This window comes from Boleophthalmus pectinirostris, unplaced genomic scaffold, assembly GCF_026225935.1.
Source record: "Boleophthalmus pectinirostris isolate CB_2022bp ecotype Guang Dong unplaced genomic scaffold, ASM2622593v1 HiC_scaffold_12, whole genome shotgun sequence".
NCBI lineage: Eukaryota > Metazoa > Chordata > Actinopteri > Gobiiformes > Gobiidae > Boleophthalmus > Boleophthalmus pectinirostris.
In genome coordinates, this window is record NW_026571018.1 from 37,653,849 (window position 1) to 37,677,563 (window position 23,715).

General features: G+C 40.4%; 1 protein-coding gene across 1 annotated transcript in view; it reads right to left on the reverse strand.

Moving 5' to 3' along the window:
• The window catches only part of LOC110155885 (folliculin-interacting protein 1), a 92,083-nt gene continuing 68,368 nt past the window's right edge, over positions 1–23,715 (reverse strand). The window contains 8 exon segments of the mRNA XM_020920059.2: positions 1–4,056; positions 6,015–6,130; positions 8,232–8,432; positions 9,638–9,803; positions 13,246–13,443; positions 13,445–14,358; positions 17,020–17,375; positions 19,144–19,313. Of these exon segments, the coding sequence (XP_020775718.2) occupies positions 3,978–4,056; positions 6,015–6,130; positions 8,232–8,432; positions 9,638–9,803; positions 13,246–13,443; positions 13,445–14,358; positions 17,020–17,375; positions 19,144–19,313 (2,200 nt within the window). The 3' untranslated portion in view covers positions 1–3,977.

Sequence of the window (23,715 nt, forward strand, 5' to 3'; positions counted from 1 at the left end):
GCTGTTTAAACATAGGCGTTTTATTGCACAACATTCCCATAAAATTGGGAAAAAATAATTTGAGGAGACAATTCTTTAGACATTCTGTACAAATACATGTAAATAAACCCAGTATGTACAGCTCCAACTTTTAACGCTCAATAACTTACCATTTACAAATAAAAATGTGAACTTTGTCGACACAGTGGAGAGGGCCGTCAGAGTCGTGTGGAGGATACAGCAACGTGAAGAGGTTTCAAAAGATTTTCCCAAAATGTACCAGCAAAATCAGGTCTCATTTCTGCCTTGTGTTTGTGTTTAAGACTCGGGTCGTTTCAGGGTGCGATTCGGTAAAACAAAGTCCCGCGCCAAAAACAAAAGTCCCGTGCCAAAACAAAAAGTCCTGCGCTAAAACAAAAAGGTCCTGCTCTAAAACAAAAAGTCTCACGCCAAAACAAAAAGTCCTGCGCCAAAACAAAAAGTCCTGCTCTAAAACAAAAAGTCCCGCTCTAAAACAAAAAGTCCCGCGCCAAAACAAAAAGTCCTGCGCCAAAACAAAAAGTCCTGCGCCAAAACAAAAAGTCCTGCGCCAAAACAAAAAGTCTCGCGCCAAAACAAAAAGTCCCGCGCCTAAACAAAAAGTCCCGCGCCTAAACAAAAAGTCCTGCGCCGAAACAAAAAGTCTCGCGCCAAAACAAAAAGTCCCGCGCCAAAACAAAAAGTCCTGCGCCATGGAGATAGATAAGTTTAATGCAGTATGGTGGAACATTACGGGCTGAGCTGGGACTGAACTGCCAACCTCCGTGTTTGTGGCTGACGCTGAACCACTGCGCCACCGCTTCTCGAGGGCCGAAACGTTTTGCCGATTTTAAAGCGCGACTACAAATAAGTCGTCACTACGGCGACCGGTCTTTCCGTCCTTTACCGCACCGCACCCCGGCGACCGCATCCGAAGTCGCGTCGTCGTCACATTCAAGTCGCGCCAAGTCACTTTTCTGGTTTGCTTAGAATGTTCCGTAGTATGGCATTAAACCGATCAGTGTCCAGGCTCCAAGTTTACAGGTCAGGTCTGTGGAAAAGTGACCCCCAAAACATTTACATGACATATTTTTTACAATGGATTTCTACCAATAAAAATACCTGTGAGTGAATTTACGAATGATAGACTAATTTAAAGCCATACTGTGGAACATTTAAAGGTTGTATGGAGGATTTTTTGTTGTTGTTTCAAATTGTCAGTGAAAGTTTAAAACACCATTACAGAGACGCAGCAGCCTTGTAATTATGATGAGCAAAAAAAAAGAAAAAAGAATGAAAATCTATCAACTGTGGACGTAGTGAAGCCAGATAAACATCAGCCAATAGAAAACGAGGCTCCCTCATTTTCTATTGGCTGTTAGGTTGTCAATCAAACTCCCTAGTGTAACTGACTCGTCGGAGCGCTGGGATTACGTGGTTTACGCAGCGGTTCTTAGAGGCTTTTTCGAACTGTCGCTTCCTCGCATTTCGCACAAAGTTTGTCGCGACGGCGGACGAGAATCCACGACCGGTTCGCCGCAAGAGAAAGTCCTTTTTTGAGGTCGCTGAAAGAAGAAAACGGGAAAAGGAGCGAAGACAAACTGAGGTGATTCTTGGAGATTCCTTCCAGCGATGGCGCGACTGAAGCCGACGAAGGGTCTAAAAAAAATGAAATAAAATATTTCTAGACGGGTCACTTCAACAGTAATTCTGAACGCGCACTGGCTGTAAAAAAAGCGTGATTTCTAGAGTAAAGAGGCGGGAGGAGATGTTTCTACTGAGGTGGAGGAGGAAGGTGGTGTCACGCATGCACAATATCTGAAAAAGGACTGTCGCTGTATTTCACTTTCATTAAAAAATCCTCTATACAACCTTTAAGGCTAAAATGAGACGCTCCACCAGAAAAGTTACACGGTGCAGCTTTAAACAGAAACAGTATACGCTTGTTGGAAGAACAGATAGACTTGTCGGGGGGATTTCCTTTGTAAAATTCCTAAACTCCAGCAAAAAACCTGCCGTAAACACGTACAAAATGTGGCAAAGCTATAAAAGTGAGAAAATATTTCAGCATTTTAAAATATAGAAATCGGTGGCGTAGAATTTCCAAGTTTGTAAAAGAAACTTGTTTTTGTAAATGAAACAAACTCAAATGAATCAGTTCAGTTTTTTTTTTTTTTTTGTCCAATAGAAGAACACAGCGTTGGGTCCGAGTTGATTCCAAACACCATAAAATGACGACCTCGGTGTTGGTGAGGTAGAGCTGCTGTACCGACGAGATCGAGCCATCGTGAAACCTGCCATTTTTGTACCAACAGAAAGTCAAATCTAACCCAGACTGAGTTCAAAAATGTGTTCGTAAATTCAAATGTTGTGGAAAATTTGAATTATTACAGTAAACAAATCTATGCTCTTTCTACAAAACATTTCTGATTCTTTAAAAAAAAAAAAAAAAAAAAAAGTGTTATTTTTCGATGATATTTTAGCCACAATAATTACAAACAGAATAATTTTTTCCGTTTAAAAATGTAAAATTACTGATTTAAATTTTCCACAATATTTTTCTTTTTCATATTTATAGAAGTGTCTTTAAAGCTGCAATATGTAACTTTTCTGGCGGAATGTATCTGACACTTGCTCTTCTCCACAGAGATGATGTTGCTTTGATGACAATGTTCCGCAGTACGGCATTAGATGTATCGGCAGTGTTGGGGAGTAACAGATTACATGTACTGGGGTTATGTAATCAGAGTACAAATTATGAGTAACTGTATTCAGTTACAGTTACTGTTTCAGTGAGTGGTAATTGGATTACAGTTACTTTGTTGAAATAAATGGATTACACAGAGGGATTTTCCTGTTTTCACATTATTATTATTATTTTTTTTCGGTAATTCCACTCATTGCTGGAAACTAAACCAGGTCTAAACCAGGACTAAAACCAGGTCTAAACCAGGACTAAACCAGGTCTAAACTAGATCTAAACCAAGACTAAAACCAGGTCTAAACTAGAGCTAAACCAGGTCTAAACTAGATCTAAACCAGGACTAAAACCAGGTCTAAACTAGATCTAAACCAGGTCTAAACTAGATCTAAACCAGGTCTAAACCAGGTCTAAACCAGGACTAAACCAGGACTAAAACAGGATTTAACAGAACTAAACCATGCTGACATGTCTTGTCCTCTAATATAAATATAAAATATATCAATATTTTTTATCTTATGTGAAGATTTCCTCGTCTTTGCTTCTCTACAGCAAATCAAGTAATCCAAAGTATTCAGATTACATTACTCACTTTAAGTAATGTAATGGATTCTGTTACAAACTACATTTTGGGGTATGTAATCTGTAATCTGTAGGGGATTACATTTTAAAAGTCACCTTCCCAACACTGTGTATCAGGTTACCAGGTTACAGGTCAGATCTGTGCAGAGACAAGCTGTGAGCATGCTAAACAAATAAGCCATACTGTGGAACTTTTCAGGCACAGTAATAACATCACCGTGGAGACGAGCAGCTACGGGACCCCCTACCAGAAAAGTGACATCGCGCAGCTTTAAATGAACTACTGAGAAATCTGTCTTGTAAACAAATACAAAAAAATAAAGTGAAGAAACATTATCTAACGTTAAATGTAAAATATCTGTTGACTTCTTTTCAAAGATTGTATGTAAAACTAAATATCGGTTATTAGAGTATTGTTGTAGACATTTGAACGTTTCAGAACAGAAATTGTACAGTCTTTGGCTTGTATCCACAAAGTTCTTGCAGGCAAACATTCGAAAAAACAGGAGACATCGAGCAGGACGTCCTCACTCGCTCCGTAAGTGTCCGCGTGCGCCCCCTAGTGTAGAAAACCCGCCCGCGTGTAGTTTTCCTGTTTGTCCAGCAGCAGGTGAAGGAGTCCCGGGCGCCGCGACGGCCGCCGGTCCCGCTGGTGCTTTTTGAGGGAGTTTGGTTCGATCACAGTCGACTGGAGAGACTATAGCAGAATCTGAGCCACGTACGGGGAGTGGGTGCTGGCGACCGCGGCCAACAGCGGGAGGTCGCTGGACTCGATTCTGCAAAAGAGGACACAAGATGAGCTATCTGATACATCTGTAGACGTTATTGTAGGTTTGTAATAAACTGTCTACATCACAGGTGTCAAACATGCGGCCCGGGGGCCAGATCCGGCCCTCCAAGACCTTTAATCTGGCCCTTGTCTGATTTTCTACTAAAATATTTAAATTCTATTTTCTCTTAAAATCTTGTTAATTTTCTGTGGTGTTTATCACAGCAGCATCTCCAGCGTCTCTGTACGTGGCCCCTCCCACCAGAGCAGCACAAATGAAGACTTGTCTCTTTCCAAACGCTCTTAAAGGACGATCGTTTTGACTGTTGACCGTGACACCCTCATCAGAAAAATGTCCAACATGAGAAAAGTGGAGCCGAGTGCAGGATTTTACCACAAAAATTGACTTATTCCTATTTATACAAGTTCATGTTAAACAAGTTCATATTAAAATATTGTGTTGAAATTGTATTTTTCTTAAAGTTTCAGGTTGTTCATAATATTATAATATTTTGTAAAAGAAAGAGTTTTTCAATAAAAAAAAAAAATCTGTGATAGATTTTTGTTTCTCTGCACAAATATTTGAACTTATTGTTATTTTTGGGGTTTATATGACATGAGTTTTCTGATCCGGCCCCTTTGGGATCAAAATCTGTTGGATACGACCCCCGGAACAAAATGAGTTTGACACCCCTGGTTTACATTACAAGATCGAAATGTTGTTTTTTTTTGTTTTTAATCAAAATATTTTTATTATTTTCAAAACATCAAATATATACATTTATATAAGCTACTGGCAGGTAACAAATTCACAAATGTCAGTTCTGCAGAGCTGGTAAAAAAAAAAAGTCCAAGTTGCAAGTTCCCCACCAGAACAGACCCACTTGTTAAATGGCACAAATTATAATAGATGGACAGTGTTGGGGAGTAACAGATTACAAGTACCGGAGTAATCAGAGTACAAATGATGAGTAACTGTATTCAGTTACAGTTACTGTTTCAGAGAGTGGTAATTGGATTACAGTTACTTTGTTGAAATAAATGGATTACACAGCGGGATTTTCCTGTTTTCACTTTTTTTTGTTTTTTTGTTTTGGTAATTCCACTCATTGCTGGAAACTAAACCAGGTCTAAACCAGGACAGAACCAGACCTAAACTAGATCTAAACCAGGATTAAACCAAGACTAAAACCAGGTCTAAACTAGATCTAAACCAGGTCTAAACCAGGACTAAAACCAGGTCTAAGCTAGATCTAAACCAGGTCTAAACTAGATCTAAACCAGGACTAAAACCAGGTCTAAACCAGGTCTAAACTAGATCTACACCAGGACTAAAACCAGGTCTAAACTAGATCTAAACCAGGTCTAAACCAGGACTAAAACCAGGTCTAAGCTAGATCTAAACCAGGTCTAAACTAGATCTAAACCAGGACTAAAACCAGGTCTAAACCAGGTCTAAACTAGATCTACACCAGGACTAAAACCAGGTCTAAATTAGATCTAAACCAGGTCTAAACTAGGACTAAACCAGGACTAAAACAGGATTTAACATGACTAAATCAGGATTAATCAATAATCAAACGTTAATTCTTCCGACAATCGATTAAGAAAATGTCACTGAATGCCCGTCCCTAATCTCAGACAGTATTTTTTTATGCGTTACAATTGAACAAAGTTTGCAGTTACGGTGAACACGTTAAATAAAGTTTGACTGACTTATCTAACTGTTGTGTTTCCGTTTAATGCGCCTTATAGTCCGGTGTGGTTTAAAAAGTTTGAAAATAGACCGTTCAATAATCCAGAGCGTCCTATAGTGCGCAAAACACAGTAGTACTTTGGCAATAGGAAAACAAATACGACGATCATGTTAGATCCATATGACTCTGTAGTTTTGTGTTTATTCCTCCTGCTCCTGTGCGGTGAAAAGGTGCACGTAAAATAACGAATAATAAAATCGTCTCTTACCCGAGCACCATTCCCAGCTCCTTGACGTGGACTCGGGTCTGTCCCTTTAAATACTCGGCCAACATCTTGGACTTAAAGTAGATCTCCTGCAGGCGATCCTCAAGGTGCATTATACACTGAGGAAAAACACAAAACACCAATCAGAATCCCTCAACAACAGTTTAACACGAACAAATCTGACAGTTACATCATTCTTGCTCCAGTACAGATGTATTGTGAAAGCAGCTTTTACCGTGGATTTGCAGAAAACAAGAGCATTGGTAAATTTTTGTTATTATAATAGTTCTAATTTTTATGTTTAAAGAGTAAAATCAGGTACAGCCTTTTAAAGGTTGTATGGAGGATTTTTTTTTAGTTTCAAATTGTCTGTGAAAGTTTAAAATATCGTTACAGAGACGCAGCAGCTTTGTAATTATGATGACCAAAAAAAAAAAAAAAAAAGAATGAAAATCTATCAACTGTGTACGTAGTGAGGCCAGATAAACATCAGCCAATAGAAAACAAGGCTACCTCATTTTCTATTGGCTGTTGGGTTGTCAATCAAACTCCCTAGTGTAACTGACTCGCCGGCGCGCTGGGGATTACGTGGTTTACGCAGAGGTTCTTAGAGGCTTTTTTCAAACTGTCGCTTCCTCGCATTTCGCACAAAGTTTGTCGCGACGGCGGACGAGAATCCACGACCGGTTCGCCGCCAAAGAAAGTCAGTTTTTGAGGTCGCTGAAAGAAGAAGAGAAGTGGAAAAGGAGCAAAGCCAAACTGAGGTGATTCTTGGAGATCTCGTCCAGCGATGGAGCGACCGAAGCAGACGAAGGGTCTAAAAACTGACGCATCGGTCGCTAAAATATTTCTAGACAGGTCACTTCAACAGTAATTCTGAACACGCACGGCTGTAAACATGCGTGAGTTCTAGAGTAAGGAGGCGGGAGGAGATGTTTCTACTGAGGGAGGTGGTGTCACACATGCACAAGGACGATCGCTGTATTTCTCTTCCCTTAAAAAAATCCTCTATACAACCTTTAAATGAAGATCTTATGGTGTGGTCTGCTAATCCGGACACTTTTAACAGGGAGTAACAGGGAGAATCCAGACAATAACATCTCCAAGGAGACGAGCAGGAACTCGCCAGAAAGGTCACACTGACTCCATTTGAACTAGTCAAGTCGGCCGGGAGCCATGTGTTACGACCCAGCTCGTTTGGGGTGAGGGAAGTAACAAAATTAAAACCAAGATGTAAAATGGAATAAATTAAATAATGTTTAATTAACAGGAATGTAAAGGTAAATTAACAAAACAGACTAAAATATACAGAAAACAACCTAAACTAAGAAACAGAACAACAGAATAAACAGAGTTTTGTGCCACAAAAGAGGTCACGCAGACTTACACAAAATGAGTGGTAAAACTTAGGGACGCACACTAAACTAAAACACAAGTTCCCCAAATTAAACCACATAAACCCACAAACAGAATCGAGTGACCAAATCAAAAAAAGGCACAAAACAGAACTAAACTAAACAACACACACGAAACCAAAATGTCTGACTGTCCACCAAGACCAGCAGCCCTGAACAGGTGCTGGTCATCTCCTTAAATAGGGGGAGGTGGCTGCAGGTGAGGTGGGCGTCGACCTGCCCCACCAATCACAGACCAGGGCTCCTGCAGCAGGAATTAGGAGAACTTGGCCAAAATCACACAAACTGGAACTAAAGCCTGGGGCCGTAACATCATGGGAAGTTTTTTATGTACATTTGAGGCAGTGATAAATGCAATAAAATGCTTGAAAATGATCACTTTTGATGACAATTTGTCAGGCGGACAGACACTTTTTGGTCTTTTAGGACATGTTGAGGGTGATATTTGACAGTAGAAACGCAGCAAGCCCCAAAATATTTTTCTTCTAGTTTCCCCCACGTGTCAGGATAAACCATGCCAAATTTTAGGGTTATTTGACCATGTATGCAGTTACAGTACCTTAATATTTACAGTTACATAATTTTGCAAATAGTTTTTCTTAAAAAGTGTGTTTTTGGGGCCCTGAGCCCAAACGGGGCCGAGTTGGGGTTGGTCCCTATCAACTCGTGATGGCCCAAGAATATAACAGGAAATAATAGTAAAAAACATGGTGAGGGGTGGACCTGGCTCCCGGCCTAAAGACGCCTCCTGAACAACATCATTCCGAAGTGTAACAGTGTAAAATAAGTTGGTGAAATCACGTACAAAGTTTGGGGAGAGGTTGAGCCGGTAGAGCTGGTGTGTGGACTGGAGCAGGCTGGAGACCAGGCTGGAGACCAGGACCTCTTTGCCCAGTCGGTCTCTGTCTGTGACCCTCCTCTGGGAGCTGGCCACCTGCACGCTCCAGCGCTCCGTGTCCGCGATGATGCACACGGCCTCCGCGATCGGCTCGTCCAACACCGGGTGCTACAGAGGAGGAGACATTCACTTAGTACAGAGACACGAGTGAACATGGCAACATCCCGACCCAAGACATTTAGATTATATATCAGGTCCATGTTTGATTTTTACACATGTGAAACATTCATTTGAACTTTTCTTCAACATGAGATACATTTGTGGGCCTTGTGATGGATTTTAAAGCTTATAAAAGTTTATATCACTGTGAATAATGAGGACGATCTAAATCACAGGTGTCAAACATACGGCCCGGGGGCCAGATCCGGCCCTCCAAGACCGTTAATCTGGCCCTCGGCTGATTTTCTACTAAAATATTTTTATGATATTTTCTACTATTTCTAAAATCTTGTTAATTTTCTGTGGTGTTTATCAGAGCAGCGTCTCCAGCGTCTCTGTACGTGGCCCCTCCCACCAGAGCAGCACAAATGAAGACTTGTCTCTTTCCAAACGCTCTTAAAGGACGATCGTTTTGACTGTTGACCGTGACACCCTCATCAGAAAAATGTCCAACATGAGAAAAGTGGAGCCGAGTGCAGGATTTTACAACAAAAATGGACTTATTCCTGTTTACATACAAGTTCATGTTAAAACTTTGTGTTGAAATTACATTTTTCTTAAAGTTTCAGGTTGTTCATAATATTATAATATTTTGTAAAAGAAAGAGTTTTTCAATTAAAAACGATTTCTGTTATAGATTTTTGTTTCTTTGCACAAATATTTGAACTTATTGTTATTTTTGGGGTTTATATGACATGAGTTTTCTGATCCGGCCCCTTTGAGATCAAAATAGGTTGGATACGACCCCCGGACCAAAATGAGTTTGACACCCCTGATCTAAATGCATGAGGTAAGTGAGGAAGAACTTTGTATCACTGCAAACTTTTTCAAATGAACAACTTCTGTTTTTCACATTTTCGGGACCACTCTGAAGTCCAGCAGTAAATCTCTTGCTGCGTTTTCAGATGTCGTCACTGCGTTTTATAGGTGAGTAATATTTAATACAGACAGGGGGCGCTAAAATAAACACTGTTCAACTGTAAATTTGTGTTGTAATACAGTGACTTCTAGGGTGTAGTTCGTAACACAAATGATCAAATTAAACACTTGTGCATTTACCTTGTGGATATTTCTTAAAGTACAATGTAATCTAAAGGGGAAAGTGTCTCTGGACATCGTCACATGTGGAGTGTGAAAAGCAGACGGGTCAGTACCTGCACGGCGTGGGCGAGCTCTCCCGTGAGGCTTTGCCGGAGCTTGTCGTCGCTGGGCATTCCGTGCAGTACAAAGTCCGGCACGTAGGTGGGGCAGTACCCCCCGAACAGAGAGCGGCCGAAGTTGGCGATGCTCGGCCTGGAGTACGTCTCCGCCAACTTTGACCTAAGGGACAGATTCAAGCAAATGGAGAAATAGGTGAAAATACTGTTGAGTCTTCCTTCTGTAAAGCCGATTATAGACAGTGTTGGGAAGGTGACTTTTAAAATGTAATCCCCTACAGATTACAGATTACATACCCCAAAATGTAGTTTGTAACGGAATCGAGTAAATTACTTAATGTGAGTAATGTAATCTGAATACTTTGGATTACTTGATTTACAGTAGAAAAGCAAAGACGAGGAAATCTTCACATAAAATGTTTTGTCTGATAAAACAAAAGAAAATGCCCAGACTTTACTGAACCAAATTAACATTAATATAATATTAATATTATTGATAGAAGAGGAGGAAACACGTCCACGCAGCATGATTTAGTCCTGTTAAATCCTGTTTTAATCCTGTTTTAGTCCTGGTTTAGTCCTGGTTTAGTCTTGGTTTAGACCTAGTTTAGACCTAGTTTAGACCTGGTTTAGACCTGGTTTAGTCCTGGTTTAGTCTTGGTTTAGTCTTGGTTTAGACCTGGTTTAGACCTGGTTTAGTCCTGGTTTAGTCTTGGTTTAGTCTTGGTTTAGACCTAGTTTAGACCTGGTTTAGACCTGGTTTAGTCTTGGTTTAGTCTTGGTTTAGTCTTGGTTTAGACCTAGTTAAGACCTGGTTTAGACCTAGTTTAGACCTGGTTTAGTCCTGGTTTAGACCTAGTTAAGATCTGGTTTAGACCTAGTTTAGACCTGGTTTAGACCTGGTTTAGACCTGGTTTAGACCTGGTTTTAGTCCTGGTTTAGTCCTGGTTCAGTCCCAGTTTAGACCTGGTTTAATCCTGGTTTAGACCTGGTTTTAGATCTCGTTTAGACCTGATTTGGACCTGGTTTAGTGTCCGGCAATGAGTGAATTTACCGGAAAAAAAAAAAAAAAAAAAAAAAAAGGGATATAGCCCGAAATGTGAAAACAGGAAAATACCTCTGTGTAATCCATTTAACAGTAAGTGTAACTGAATACAGTTACTCATAATTTGTACTCTGATTACGTAGCTCCAGTACATGTAATCTGTTACTCCCCGACACTGATTATAGATATGGGCTTTGCCTTTCATCGTTTTATATTCTAAAACTTTTTTTTTCATGCACTTGTGTTTGTTTGTGTAGTTGATTTTGATCAAATCTAATTCAACTGCTGCTCTGAGCACATCTGCCCATAGTTTATTTATGAATACATTATAGTTTGAATTAATTCATTTATTCTTTTTTAAATTCAAGGTTGTGGGCGGAGCCTGTTGCACATGTTGTTGGTGAAGAACCTGGAGGAAACCTACACAGCCACAGGGAGAAGATGCAAACTCCACACAGAAAACTCAACCCAAGTCAAACCCTGGAGCTTCTTGCTTAAAGCTGCATTGTGTCACTTTTCTGATGGAAGGTCCACTACCTAATTACTTTACTCGCAGTGTTCCACAGTATGGCATTAAATGTATCTATATCCACTGAGACAAACGGGTTATGCCACGAGACCAAGTAACAGGTCAGATCTGTGGAGAGGCGAGTCTGGTCATAGTAAGAATGCAAGTTTTCTCAAGGTAATAAGCTATGATTTTTCAACAACTTGCATTTGTTCAAGTTGAAGCTTAGTGCTACAACATCTAACCATAACATCTCCATGACGACAAGCTGCCATACTCCCCAGCAGACAAGTTACACAGTGCACCTTTAACCCATATTACACCATTTTCTGATCTGTCGTATAACATTTCCTCGTCAGAAACATACCTAGAGTTGTGTTTTGTTTCATTTACATGTTTTAGGTCGAGTTCTTCTGTCAAACCTTCACCTTGTGATGTCATGTGGTGATACAGACACTCCATAAACCTTCACTAGAATCATTTGGATTATTTATAATCAGTGTTGGGAAGGTGACTTTTAAAATGTAATCCCCTACAGATTACAGATTACACACCCCAAAATGTAGTTTGTAACGTAATCTATTAAATTACTTAAAATGAGTAATGTAATCTGAATACTTTGGATTACTTGATTTGCTGTAGAGAAACAAAGACGAGGAAATCTTCACATAAGAAGTTTTGTCTGATAAAAGAAAATAAAAGAACAGAGTTTACTGAACCAAATTAAAAATATTATTGATAGAAGAGAAGGAAGAGGTCCACGCGGCATGGTTTAGTCCCGTTAAAGCCTGTTTTAGTCCTGTTTAAGATCTAGTTTAGACCTGGTTTAGTCCTGTTAAAGCCTGTTTTAGTCCTGTTTAAGATCTAGTTTAGACCTGGTTTAGTCCTGGTTTAGACCTGGTTTAGTCCTGGTTTAGACCTGGTTTAGTCCTGTTAAAGCCTGTTTTAGTCCTGTTTAAGATCTAGTTTAGACCTGGTTTAGTCCTGGTTTAGACCTGGTTTAGACCTGGTTTTAGACCAAGTTTTAGTCTTGGTTTAGTTCTGGTTTAGTCCTGGTTTAGACCTGGTTTAGACCTGGTTTAGACCAAGTTTTAGTCTTGGTTTAGTTCTGGTTTAGTCGTGGTTTAGACCTGGGTTCAATCCTGGTTCAATCCTGATTTAGTCCTGGTTTTTTAATTTAAAAAAATTAAAAAAGGGATTTAGCCCAAAATGTGAAAACAGGAAAATACCGCCGTGTAATCCATTTATTAAGTAACTGTAATCTAATTACCACTCACTGAAACAGTAACTGTAACTGAATACAGTTACTCATAATTTGTACTCTGATTACGTTACTCTGATTACATGTAATCTGTTACTCCCCAACATTGTTTATAATTGCCGATCTCTACTGAACTACAGGTAAAAGGTTGTGTTTATTTGAAAACTGCTTCATGAATATTTTGTTTTCAAGATGGAAACGGAGCATTTTTGGCTTTGGAGATGCAGACAGACAAAACAAACCACAACTCCAGGTCTGTTTTTGAGGAGGTAACAGCATTTTAACACGACTTAAAGCTCACAAGAGTCAATTTTGTGTCATATAAGACCTATAAAAACAACCAGTGTTGGGAAAGTTACTTTTAAAATGTAATCCCCTACAGATTACAGATTACATACCCCAAAATGTAGTTTGTAACATAATCCATTAAATTACTTAAAGTGAGTAAAGTAATCTGAATACTTTGGATTACTTGATATTGTCATGCTTTTTAGTTTAGTCCTGCTTTAGTCCTGGTTTAGTCCTGGTTTATCCCAAAATGTGAAAACTGAAAATTACCTCTGTCTAATCCATTTATTTCAACAAAGTAACTGTAATCCAATTACCGCTCACTGAAACAGTAACTGTAACTGAATACTCTGATTACTTAACTCGGGTACTTGTAATCTGTTACTCCCCGACACTGGAAACAACATCGTACATATTTATATACTTTTTGAAAACTCTACTAACGAGCACATTTTTGACAGTAGTGAGAAAAGTGAACAAGCTGAAGTGTTTTTTTCTCTTACCCGGGGAAAGGCAGCACTTCCTCCTGCCACTCCTCCGTCTCCTCCGTCTCGCTGTCCCCCAGGGCGCTGTCCGAGCTCTCGTTTCTCGGGATGTCCCAGTCCACCAGCGGCAAACCTTTCCTCTTTTGGTCCTCTTCTCTCCCCTCCCCGCTCCTGCCGTCCTCCGGTAACACGGGCACCCCTATCGTCAAACCCGACGCTCCCGCTCCCGCCGCAGCTCCTACAGCTAAAATCGGCAGAGTCCGTTGAACCGCACCTACACCGCGTCTCGCCTTTGCTCGTTGTAGTCCTGTTTTGTCCAAAATCTAAACATGGACCCAAGTTTGGACTCCTCGCCGCTCCACGAGCCCCGGACAAACCTACAGTCAGTTGGTCTTTGCTTAAACTGTCCGTGTTGCCGCATCTTTTTACCAAATCGTCTATAGTCCTTGTTTCGACTGGATTCTCGGGGCTAAAATACTCGTCAAAATCATCTATAAGGCTAGGCGTCCATTCTGACATTTTACTGGTCGATCTTTGCAGCGGAGTCGCGTCGTTGGTCGCTTTGGTTTGGTCCTGAGGCAGATTTGGCGCAAAACCTTTCTGTAGAATCATTTTTTTGTGTTTTTTGATTTCTTCCGCCATCCGCCTGCCTCTGCTCTCCGTATCGGATTCCGGGGACATCGAATCTCCAATCAGAAATGTCACTTTTGGAGCGTCCGGCAGCCCCATAGGACCTGTGCTCGTCGTCGGTACCGGCATGGCACCGGCCTGCGCCTTATCCGGGGGTTTCTTTTCTAAATGAGCTTGCAGTTTCGCAGGTTGACTCGCTACGCCGGCGTCTACGTCTTCCAAGTCTTTAGCCTCTGCGTTCGAAAGACAAGGCGATGCCGAAACGTCGACTTTTAAATCCCTGGGAGACGCCGATCCGACGCGTAGCACGTTCTCCAGTTTGGGGTCCGCGCCCACTGGACTGCTGGACTGTTTGCGGACCGTTGGCGGGGAGTCGGACGCCACCCCGGTCTCGGTAGAGTCGAACTGGCCGTGTCCAGATTGAAGCACGCTGCTCCTGGACCCCTGGCTCTCGCTGCTGTCTTCGTCGTCCTCGTCCTCCTCTTCCTCTTTGGGCGTTTCCTGGAGGAGGGACATGAGAGTGTTAGGATTAGGGACGGGCATTCGATGAAATTTTCTTAATCGATCGTCGGAAGAATTAACGATCGATTATCGATTAATCATTAACGTTTTTATATTAAAATGATCATCATTATTATTACTATCTGCACTAATCTGCATAAATAAATTCAACTTTACGACATATAAACATAACGACTCTAGAGTCACATCAGCCCGTTTGACATTATAATGTGTTTAATTCAGTTTTGTTCAAATCTCACAGAAACAAAACTTAAAACCACATCGCTAATTTGCATAACCTCAGCGAAGATAAAACTCCAGCTCTTGTGTCACTGATGTGGTTCAACTTCTGTCGGATTAAAAGACATGACTCAGGTGAATACAGGTCAGTGTGACCAGATTTGTGTTTGTCAAAACCAGGACAGCGTACGGGGGGAGGGGGGCGGGGCCTCGTCATCCACATTGAGCGACTCTCACCTGGAAAAACTTTTTCCCACTGGACACAGAAACATATGTGCTGCTTTATCCACTGTGCACATGGACTCACACTTGTCCCAACGCAACGGAAAGTGTGGAATTTCTTGTCCAAATCATCGTTAAATCCACATTTGTGCTTCGGTTCGTTACAGACTGACCCACTGTTTGTGTCTCGCTCCTTCTGATGCAGAGACACATGTACACACCTGTTTGGTCACGATACACACAGACACCTACATTCGGTTTGTCGATTAAAATTAACGTAATCGATGAAATTCTTAATGATCAATTATCAATTAATCGATTAATCATGCCCATCCCTAGTTAGGATAACCCTTTATAGTACATTTGTCCTCGCCTGGACTTTTTTCCTTAATTTTGTTATTAAAACTCCCCCTTTTACTCCCTAATGAAGTGTTATACATCCTTTTTTTTAAGTACAATCTGTTATTTCACAATCTGCTGCTGTAGTTGGTTCATACGGCTGTAATAAAAACTACAGGACCAGAAATACAAATGAAAATAAATAAATAAAAAGGGAAAATCTAAATAAAATTTGCACTCTTTCATACAAAACACACAGCAAACTTGTATAAACAACTTTTTGGTCATGAAAAATGCTTAGCTACAAAAGTGCAAAATATCAAGTCTGTAAGTAAACTCAAAATATCTCTATTGCCCTCAAAACAAAAACAAAAAAAAGTGAATTGGCCCCATGACTTTCCTGGTGTGAGTCATGGAAACAGCTGGTGTCAGGTTCAGGACACAGAGACACATCACTTCCTGCATTTCCATGGAGTTTATTACATTTAGATTTGGACATTTGGACTGAAGAGAAGAGGTGCACAATTACACAGACCAACATGTGTAATTTGTCATTTATTTGAGAAATAACTGCACTAGAGCGGCTTTTTCAATTGTTCTGAACACAGACGCTCAGAGCATCGATCATTTTGACTCACTACACTCTTTGGCAAAGTTTGGCCCGATCAAAATGGACGGAGCGCGTGAGTTTGGCGGAAAACGAAATTTCTATTGGACACTTGTTTTCCATACGTCATCACGCGGCAGGAGTGTGATGTAGGATTATGCCGCAAATATGTTCGGAAAGCCACAACTCTCAGCTAAGGGCCTGGCTCCACTGCACGTGTCATTCACTTTCCCAATGTAACAAAGTTACCCGTCCAAAAGTTGCAGTTTTTACACTTGCGTAGGGTGAAATATGCATGCAGTGGAGCCAGGCCCTAAGAGAATGAGATGAGGGAGAATTTTAAGTGTTAAGCTACTTTCACTAAAACATAGAATGTTTTTTGTCAAATCTTAAATATAATGTTAACTTTTTTTTTTTTACTTTGAGTGAACAGAGATTCAGACAGAGCAGTACATTTTGGCTATGTTCAGACTGCAGGGTTTAACGCTCAATTCCGATTTTTTTGTGAAATCCGATGTTTTTTCGAGGTCGTTCACATTTCCAATTAAATGTGACTTGTATGTGACTCCAGTGTGAACAGTAAATGGTCTGAAAGTGTCCCACATGTGACACTGGAGACACGACGACGTCAACCGCAGCGAGCGTCTCTGTGTTTACGGAAGTTGTCCAAACATGGACGCAGCATCGAGCACCTGGAGATTTTAAAGTTCCTCTCGTACCGGAGCCAGAACATGAACAACTTACTTGTTTTAAGGAGGAGATTGAGAAGGAGAAGGACGAGGTTTTTGGTCGTGGTGTTTTGTGGGACAGCGGCAGCGACGTCCGTTGAAAGGAACGTGTGGATGTGGAGACGGAGCCAAGAGTGGTGAGTGGTGATGTGCTTCACTTCAGTGACATGGAGTTCATTAACAATTTTCGCCTACTTCAGCGCAGAATAGTGACGTTTGTGTCTTGTTGATAACGTGTAGGTGGATGAATGCGCTTTGGCTGTTCAGACTGAAGTCACATGTCAAAAGATCAGATATGTATCAGTTTCAGGAGCACATATCCAAGTGTCCTGAGTCACATTTGAAAAAATCTGATCTGTGTGGTTCAGACTGACATTAAAAGATCAGATACAGGAACATAGAGGCCAAAAAATCGGATTTGGGTCACTTCAGGCTGCAGTCTGAACGCAGCCTATGTTAGCGTCACACCTGGAGGAAATGTTGCTGCCATCAGTTGTTAAGTATCAGTCGTAACCCTGCTCTCACCTCCAGTGTATCTGCTGCTCCGCTCTCTGGCTCTGGGCGCTGGCTGCTCTGGAGGCTCTGCTCTGAGGCGTAGATCTGACTCTGGGCCAGGTACTGCTCTCCGGGTTTGTGCACCGTCACCAGAACGTAGTCCGACTCCTCCACCTCGCCCTTCCTGATCGCCGTGGTGATGAGGGAGCCGGGCATCACGATGGCCTCGTCCTCGCACTCTCCCGGGGCGTTGGCCTCCAGGAGCTCGGAGCAGCGGATGAAGTATGTGAGCACATAGAGGAGCCTCTGCACCAGCTCCTGCCTGCGCCCCACCACCACAGTGCGAGAGAGACGCACGGGGGAACCGATCGCACCGTACAGATCACCTGACCACAAACAAGACAACTTTATTACTATACTGAAATTTATACACTAAGTACATCAAAGAGAGATGCATTTAAATCACAAAAACAAACACGACCAGTCAAAAGTTTGGACTCACCATCTTGTTCAATGTCTACAATTTATATACACACAGAAAACATCAAATATATGGAAGTATGTAACAAAGAAAACAAGAAAACAAACAAATAACTCAACTAAATATTAGTTTATATTTTATATTCAAATCCTCACAGTATTCACATTTTGCTTTGTGGACAGAGCTGCAAACTCTTGTCCTTCTCTCAGTGAGCTTCATGATGAAGTCTCCTGAAATAGTCTGTGTGTTCATTAGTGGAATAATAAGCATCCAAACAGTGGGTCCGGTCAAACAGAAGTAAACAACAAGGCCAAAAGTTTAAGTTAATGCATCTGATATAAAAATGTATTGAACAGATACATATGTACTCTAGTTTATGAAACTGTTTGCCTTTTTTCTGTACCATTTTTGGTTCTAAAGTTCCATATGTTTTAAACAGACCATGTATGAAACATGGAACAAAAATTATTTCCCAAATTTCAAAGACCTGAAAATCATGTAAATAAATGGATGTATTTCATCATATCTTGTGTTATTCCATCTTTGAACTGTTGATGAAGGGACATGATTTTTTATTTTTTTATATGTATTTAAAATGATAAAAATTTGCTTGGAGGGACTGACATATTTTATAGAAATAGTTTCCTTTCATTTTGAAGTAATATTAAAGTATTCGGAAGAAAAAAGCAACAAATGATGTAAAATCCTGCACCTTCTACTTGTTTGCACAATTTTCCCTCCGTTACTTTTCCCTCCGTTACCATGACCTTTATTAATAAAAAATCTCATGAGTCAAAAAAGAGGTTTTTCATCCTAATCTTGTACCATATGGTAGAAAACTATATGAAGCAAATATTCAAACCAGTTTGTTAAGGATATGTAAGTGAGAACCAAGAGTTATCACTGTTTGGATTTATTGACCAAAAAGTGCTGCATATTTCATTTCCTCCGTTACCGACATGAGTTTAAAAATTTTTTGTCAACAACTTGAAAGAATATCACAGGTTTAACTTGACCCTGTTGGAGTGTAACTCTTTCCTACATTCTGATACTTTACTTATTTCAATAGTTCCTCTAGTTTCTGAATAAGAGACATTTGAATGTCAAAAATCTGCCCCTGTTTCCCTCCGTTACTGCTTGACTGGACCCAGTGATAAAAGCAAAAGGTTGCAAAAAATAATAACTAGTTTTGAGTTATTTTGAGTGTATTTTTGTTTACTACATTCCAAACAAGTCCATTCTTATTTTTGAGGCTTTCATTAAGAATGTAAATTGTGATGAAAATAAAGAAAAAAACTAAAAAAAAAATATGTCTAAACTTCTAACCAGTAGTGTGAAAAGAAATAATGAATAAATATAACTAAGACAATAGGTTTTTGGTTGATTTAAATTTGAAAATTTTACATAATTGTTTTTATCGTTTGATTTAAGTCTGATAAACTTGTAATAATGAGACTTGGTCATTGTGTAGTTCCTTCGTTTAACCACTAGATGTAGCTCTCTGCTCAATACTCGCACCAATAGGCAGCATCACCAACAGCTTTCTAATGTCTTTCACAGCAGACAGTGAGTTCACCCTCAGCAGGTCGTCAGAAATGTTGAGTTTAAATGTTTTGTTGAGTCAGTCCTTCACGTGTCCTTGTGCGGCAACATGTTTAAAAACAGAGACGTACCGAGTTGAGCCCAGAGCGGGTTGTAGGGGTGTGTCTTGGCCAGCATGTCCACACTTTGAGACGAGTGCTTCTCCAGGAAGATCTTGATTGGCGGTTGACCGTTGGGCATCACCGTGGGAACCCAGGCCAGGTGATTGGTCAGGACGGCGGTGAGCAGAGCGGGCAGGAACCTGACAGAGGAGAAAGAAGTAGTATCTTTAACTAACATGCAAATCACAAAACTCCAATCAGCCGTCCTAGTGAGCCAGTTCCTCCTGCTCTCGTTCGGAATGGAAGGGGTTTGGGACTAGATGTAAAGTGAACCACACCACTGTGCAATTCTTTGACAAACCAATAACAGACACGCTCCAGCACACTTTTCTGCAGAAGAAAATGCACTGAAAACAAAATATAACAAGTAAGCCGCATTGTTCGTCATGGCACAGACACATTTCTTTCTCTGGGGCCAAGTTCTGCTGCCAGGACAGTAGGACTGAAAGACTTGGGGACAATATCTAAGAATTTTTCTGACAATGTATTGCAACAGGGTGTCCCCAGATTAGACTACCCCAAATTTAAGACTTTTTAAAGACCTTTTTAAGACCACTTAAATTAAAAACATCGCACCCATTATGTTGACGAAAAACACCAGATCCAATTCTAATAATGACCATTACTCACTGCTTTAAGTAACAAAAAAAAAAAAAAAAACTTTAAGAAAATCTCATTCAGAACTCATTTACAGTCATATGTATTGCTTGTAAAATGGCCAAAAAAATAATTTATAACATTATACCAAGACAAACTAAGTATTGTTTGTGCATACTCTAAATCACAGGTGTCAAACTCAATTTGGTCCGGGGGTCGTATCCAACAGACTTTGATCCCAAAGTGTCCGGATCAGAAAATTCATGGCATGTAACCCCAAAAATAACAATAAGTTCAAATATTTGTGCAGAGAAACACAAATCTATTACAGAAATCTTTTTTAATTGATGAACTCTTTCTTTTACAAAATATTATAATATTATGAACAACCTGAAACTTTAAGAAAAATTTAATTTCAACACAATGTTTTAACACTAACTCCACTTTTCTCATGTTGGACATTTTTCTGATGAGGGTGTCACGGTCAACAGTCAAAACGATCGTCCTTTAAGAGCGTTTGGAAAGAGACAAGTCTTCATTTGTGCTGCTCTGGTGGGAGGGGCCACGTACAGAGACGCTGGAGACGCTGCTGTGATAAACACCACAGAAAATTAACACGATTTTAATAAAAATATAATTAAAATATTTTAGTAGAAAATCAGCCGAGGGCCAGATTAAAGGTCTTGGAGGGCCGGATCTGGCCCCCGCGCCGCATGTTTGACACCTGTGAGCTAAACTGTTACATGTTTTCACTTTTTTTTCCCTCCCTTCGTTTAACTTTGCCCTGCAGCTCGGTTGAGTTTACAAAAAATAGACAAACGAAATTTGAGACCTTCGTGAAAAAAAAAAACTTGGACAACATAATTTACGACTTTTTAAGGCCTTAATTTAGGAACATGAAATTTAAGACCTTTTTAAGACTTTTAAGACCCCGCGGCTGCCACGTGCAATGTTATCTGTATCTGTTAATGATAGTGTTCTGTGTTCAAGTTTTATAATCATTTTAAACACATGACTAGTTGTGTCCTTTCAAATTGCATTTTTAATTCATTTGCGATTCATTTTGCAGCCGTAAACTGACAAACACATGACCCAGAATACAGAGTGAACTGTAGAGAACTTTGTAAAATGACTGTAGATGCCAGACAGAGATAATAGATGCAAATCAGATTTTATTTTGTACGCAATCTGAACCCTAACAACAGTCTCATTATATGCAATTTATTCCTCCAAAAATGCAATCAACCCGGGTCTAGAGGATGCAGTTAAACGTGTTTGCGTCCTCATTTCAGGGGCTTAAAATAATGACACTGAACGGAAGCGTATTATTGCACCTCTTTGAAACTCAAATGCACCTTCAACCAACTTTAGGACAAACTGCAAACGAAAACTATAAAACCTCACGTCTACAGACACGGCGCACTGAAATGAACCGGATTCTTGTGTTATTTTACAGTTCAGACTTCTGCGTTTCTCAAATATGTTCATTAGGTTCCGAAAATTGGTGTGAGCACTTTCTATCTCCAGATCAGGCACATGACGAGCGTCTCTGTTCCTTGTATCTTCGGGACCTGAGGTGATGTGAGGTCAAAAATGCGGTGGACTGACTACTTTCACAGCACTGCATTTAAAGTCTGACAGGTTAGACCGCTCTACTTTTCACTAAAACATCATCAACATTATTATATTAAACAAGAATAATGTAAACAAGAGCCACAACTTATCGAAATTATTAAATATGACTAGACTAATACTTAAATAACAACAGGTAAAGTGCTTTTCATAGGCTCCTCCTCTCATTTTTGTACTATATTTTAAGTCATTTTACAGTATTAGTACAGTAGCACTTTTGAGTACTACTTTCTACCATTTCCCCAAGACTGCTTAGTTTATTTTAACCAGTTCTCGGCACAAAACAAACAAGAATGAACTTCCTCTTCCCCTTCCAGTGCAATCACATGACCTCGGAGTCTCGTAACCGCAGCAACCATCATGTGAATAAGTCATTACACAACGACATCACATGAACGTCGAGGCATCTGTGGTCAAGGGATCGAAAAGAAGGAGAAGGTGAGGGCCTCCTGGACAGTGTTGGGGAGTAACAGATTACATGTAATCAGAGTACAAATGATGAGTAACTGTATTCAGTTACAGTTACTGTTTCAGTGAGTGCTAATTGGATTACAGTTACTTTGTTGAAGTAAATGGATTTTGTGCTAAATCCCTTTTTAAATTTATTTTTATTTTTTTTTGGTAATTCCACTCATTGCCGGACACTAAACCAGGACTAAATCAGGATTGAACCAGGACTGAACCCAGGTCTAAACCAGGACTAAAACCAGGTCTAAACTAGATCTAAACCAGGACTAAACCAGGACGTAAACCAGGTCTAAACCAGGTCTAAACCATGACTAAACTAGACTAAACCAAGACTAAAACCAGGTCTAAACTAGATCTAAATGAGGACTAAACCAGGACGCAAACCGGGTCTAAACCATGACTAAATTAGACTAAACCAAGACTAAAACTTGGTCTAAACCAGGTCTAAACCAGGCCTAAACCAGGTCTAAACCAGGACTAAACCAGAACTAAACCAGGACTAAACCAGAACTAAACCAAGACTAAACCAGAACTAAACCAAGACTAAAACTTGGTCTAAACCAGGCCTAAACCAGGCCTAAACCAGGTCTAAACCAGGTCTAAACCAGGCCTAAACCAGGTCTAAACCAGGACTAAACCAGGTCTAAACCAGGACTAAACCAGAACTAAACCAAGACTAAAACTTGGTCTAAATCAGGTCTAAACCAAAACTAAAACCAGGTCTAAACCAGGACTAAACCAGAACTAAACCAGGACTAAAACCAGGTCTAAACCAGGTCTAAACCAGGTCTAAACCAGGTCTAAACCAGGTCTAAACCAGGACTAAACCAGAACTAAACCAAGACTAAAACCAGGTCTAAACCAGAACTAAACCAAGACTAAAACCAGGTCTAAACCAGGCCTAAAACCAGGTCTAAACCAGGTCTAAACCAGGACTAAACCAGAACTAAACCAAGACTAAAACCAGGTCTAAACCAGGACTAAACCAGGTCACATAGGGGCCAAAAAATCGGATTTGGGTCACTTCAGGCTGCAGTCTGAACGCAGCCTTAGTCTTGTCAGAACAATTAAATTTACTGCTTTTTATAAAGAAATACAGATAATTTTATGCAGAATTAAATTAAGCATTTTGGCCTCCACAATACTTTCTGTTTTTCATGTGGCCCCATGGAAAAAGCAACTGCCCACCCCGGCTCTAGGATGTTTTGGATAAAGGAATGTTTTGACATGGCCGAAAGCTCCAAAAAGTCCATGTCGCCAAATACCACGTCTTTAAATCACACATATATTTGGATGAGAAACCTCGCACAAAACACGAAGGCATCAAAAGACTGAAAAGGTCAATTTTGCAGAAGATGAGACCTTCAAGAGACAAAGAGACAGAACGGTCGATTCAAACTCGACTCCAAAAGTTTGTCAATGCTCCACTGTGTTCAATGCAGACACAGCTACCAATTCAAACGGCACAAAATCCTCTCATTCATAAGAATCTATAGAAGGCAAGAAGAGAGGAGAAGAGAGGAGAGAAGGAAAAGAGGGAATTAGGAGAGAGAAGACGAGGGAAGAGGTGGAAAAGAGAGTCAGAGGAGAGGAGGGGATGAGAGGAGAGAGGAGACCAGGAGGGAAGAGGAGACAGGAAAGGAGAGAGAAGAGAAGGGAAAAAGAGAAAGGGAGGGGAGACAAGGACAGGAGGAGACGTGATGAAGAGATCCGTAAATGACTAATTAATCGCGGGCTTTGCCATTTGATACTGTGATAATTCAACGTCCATCTGACAGAAACATTTGAGAAGCGTCTGAGCTCAGAGAGGGACCAGTACGACACAAAGATACTACAGTAGCCCAT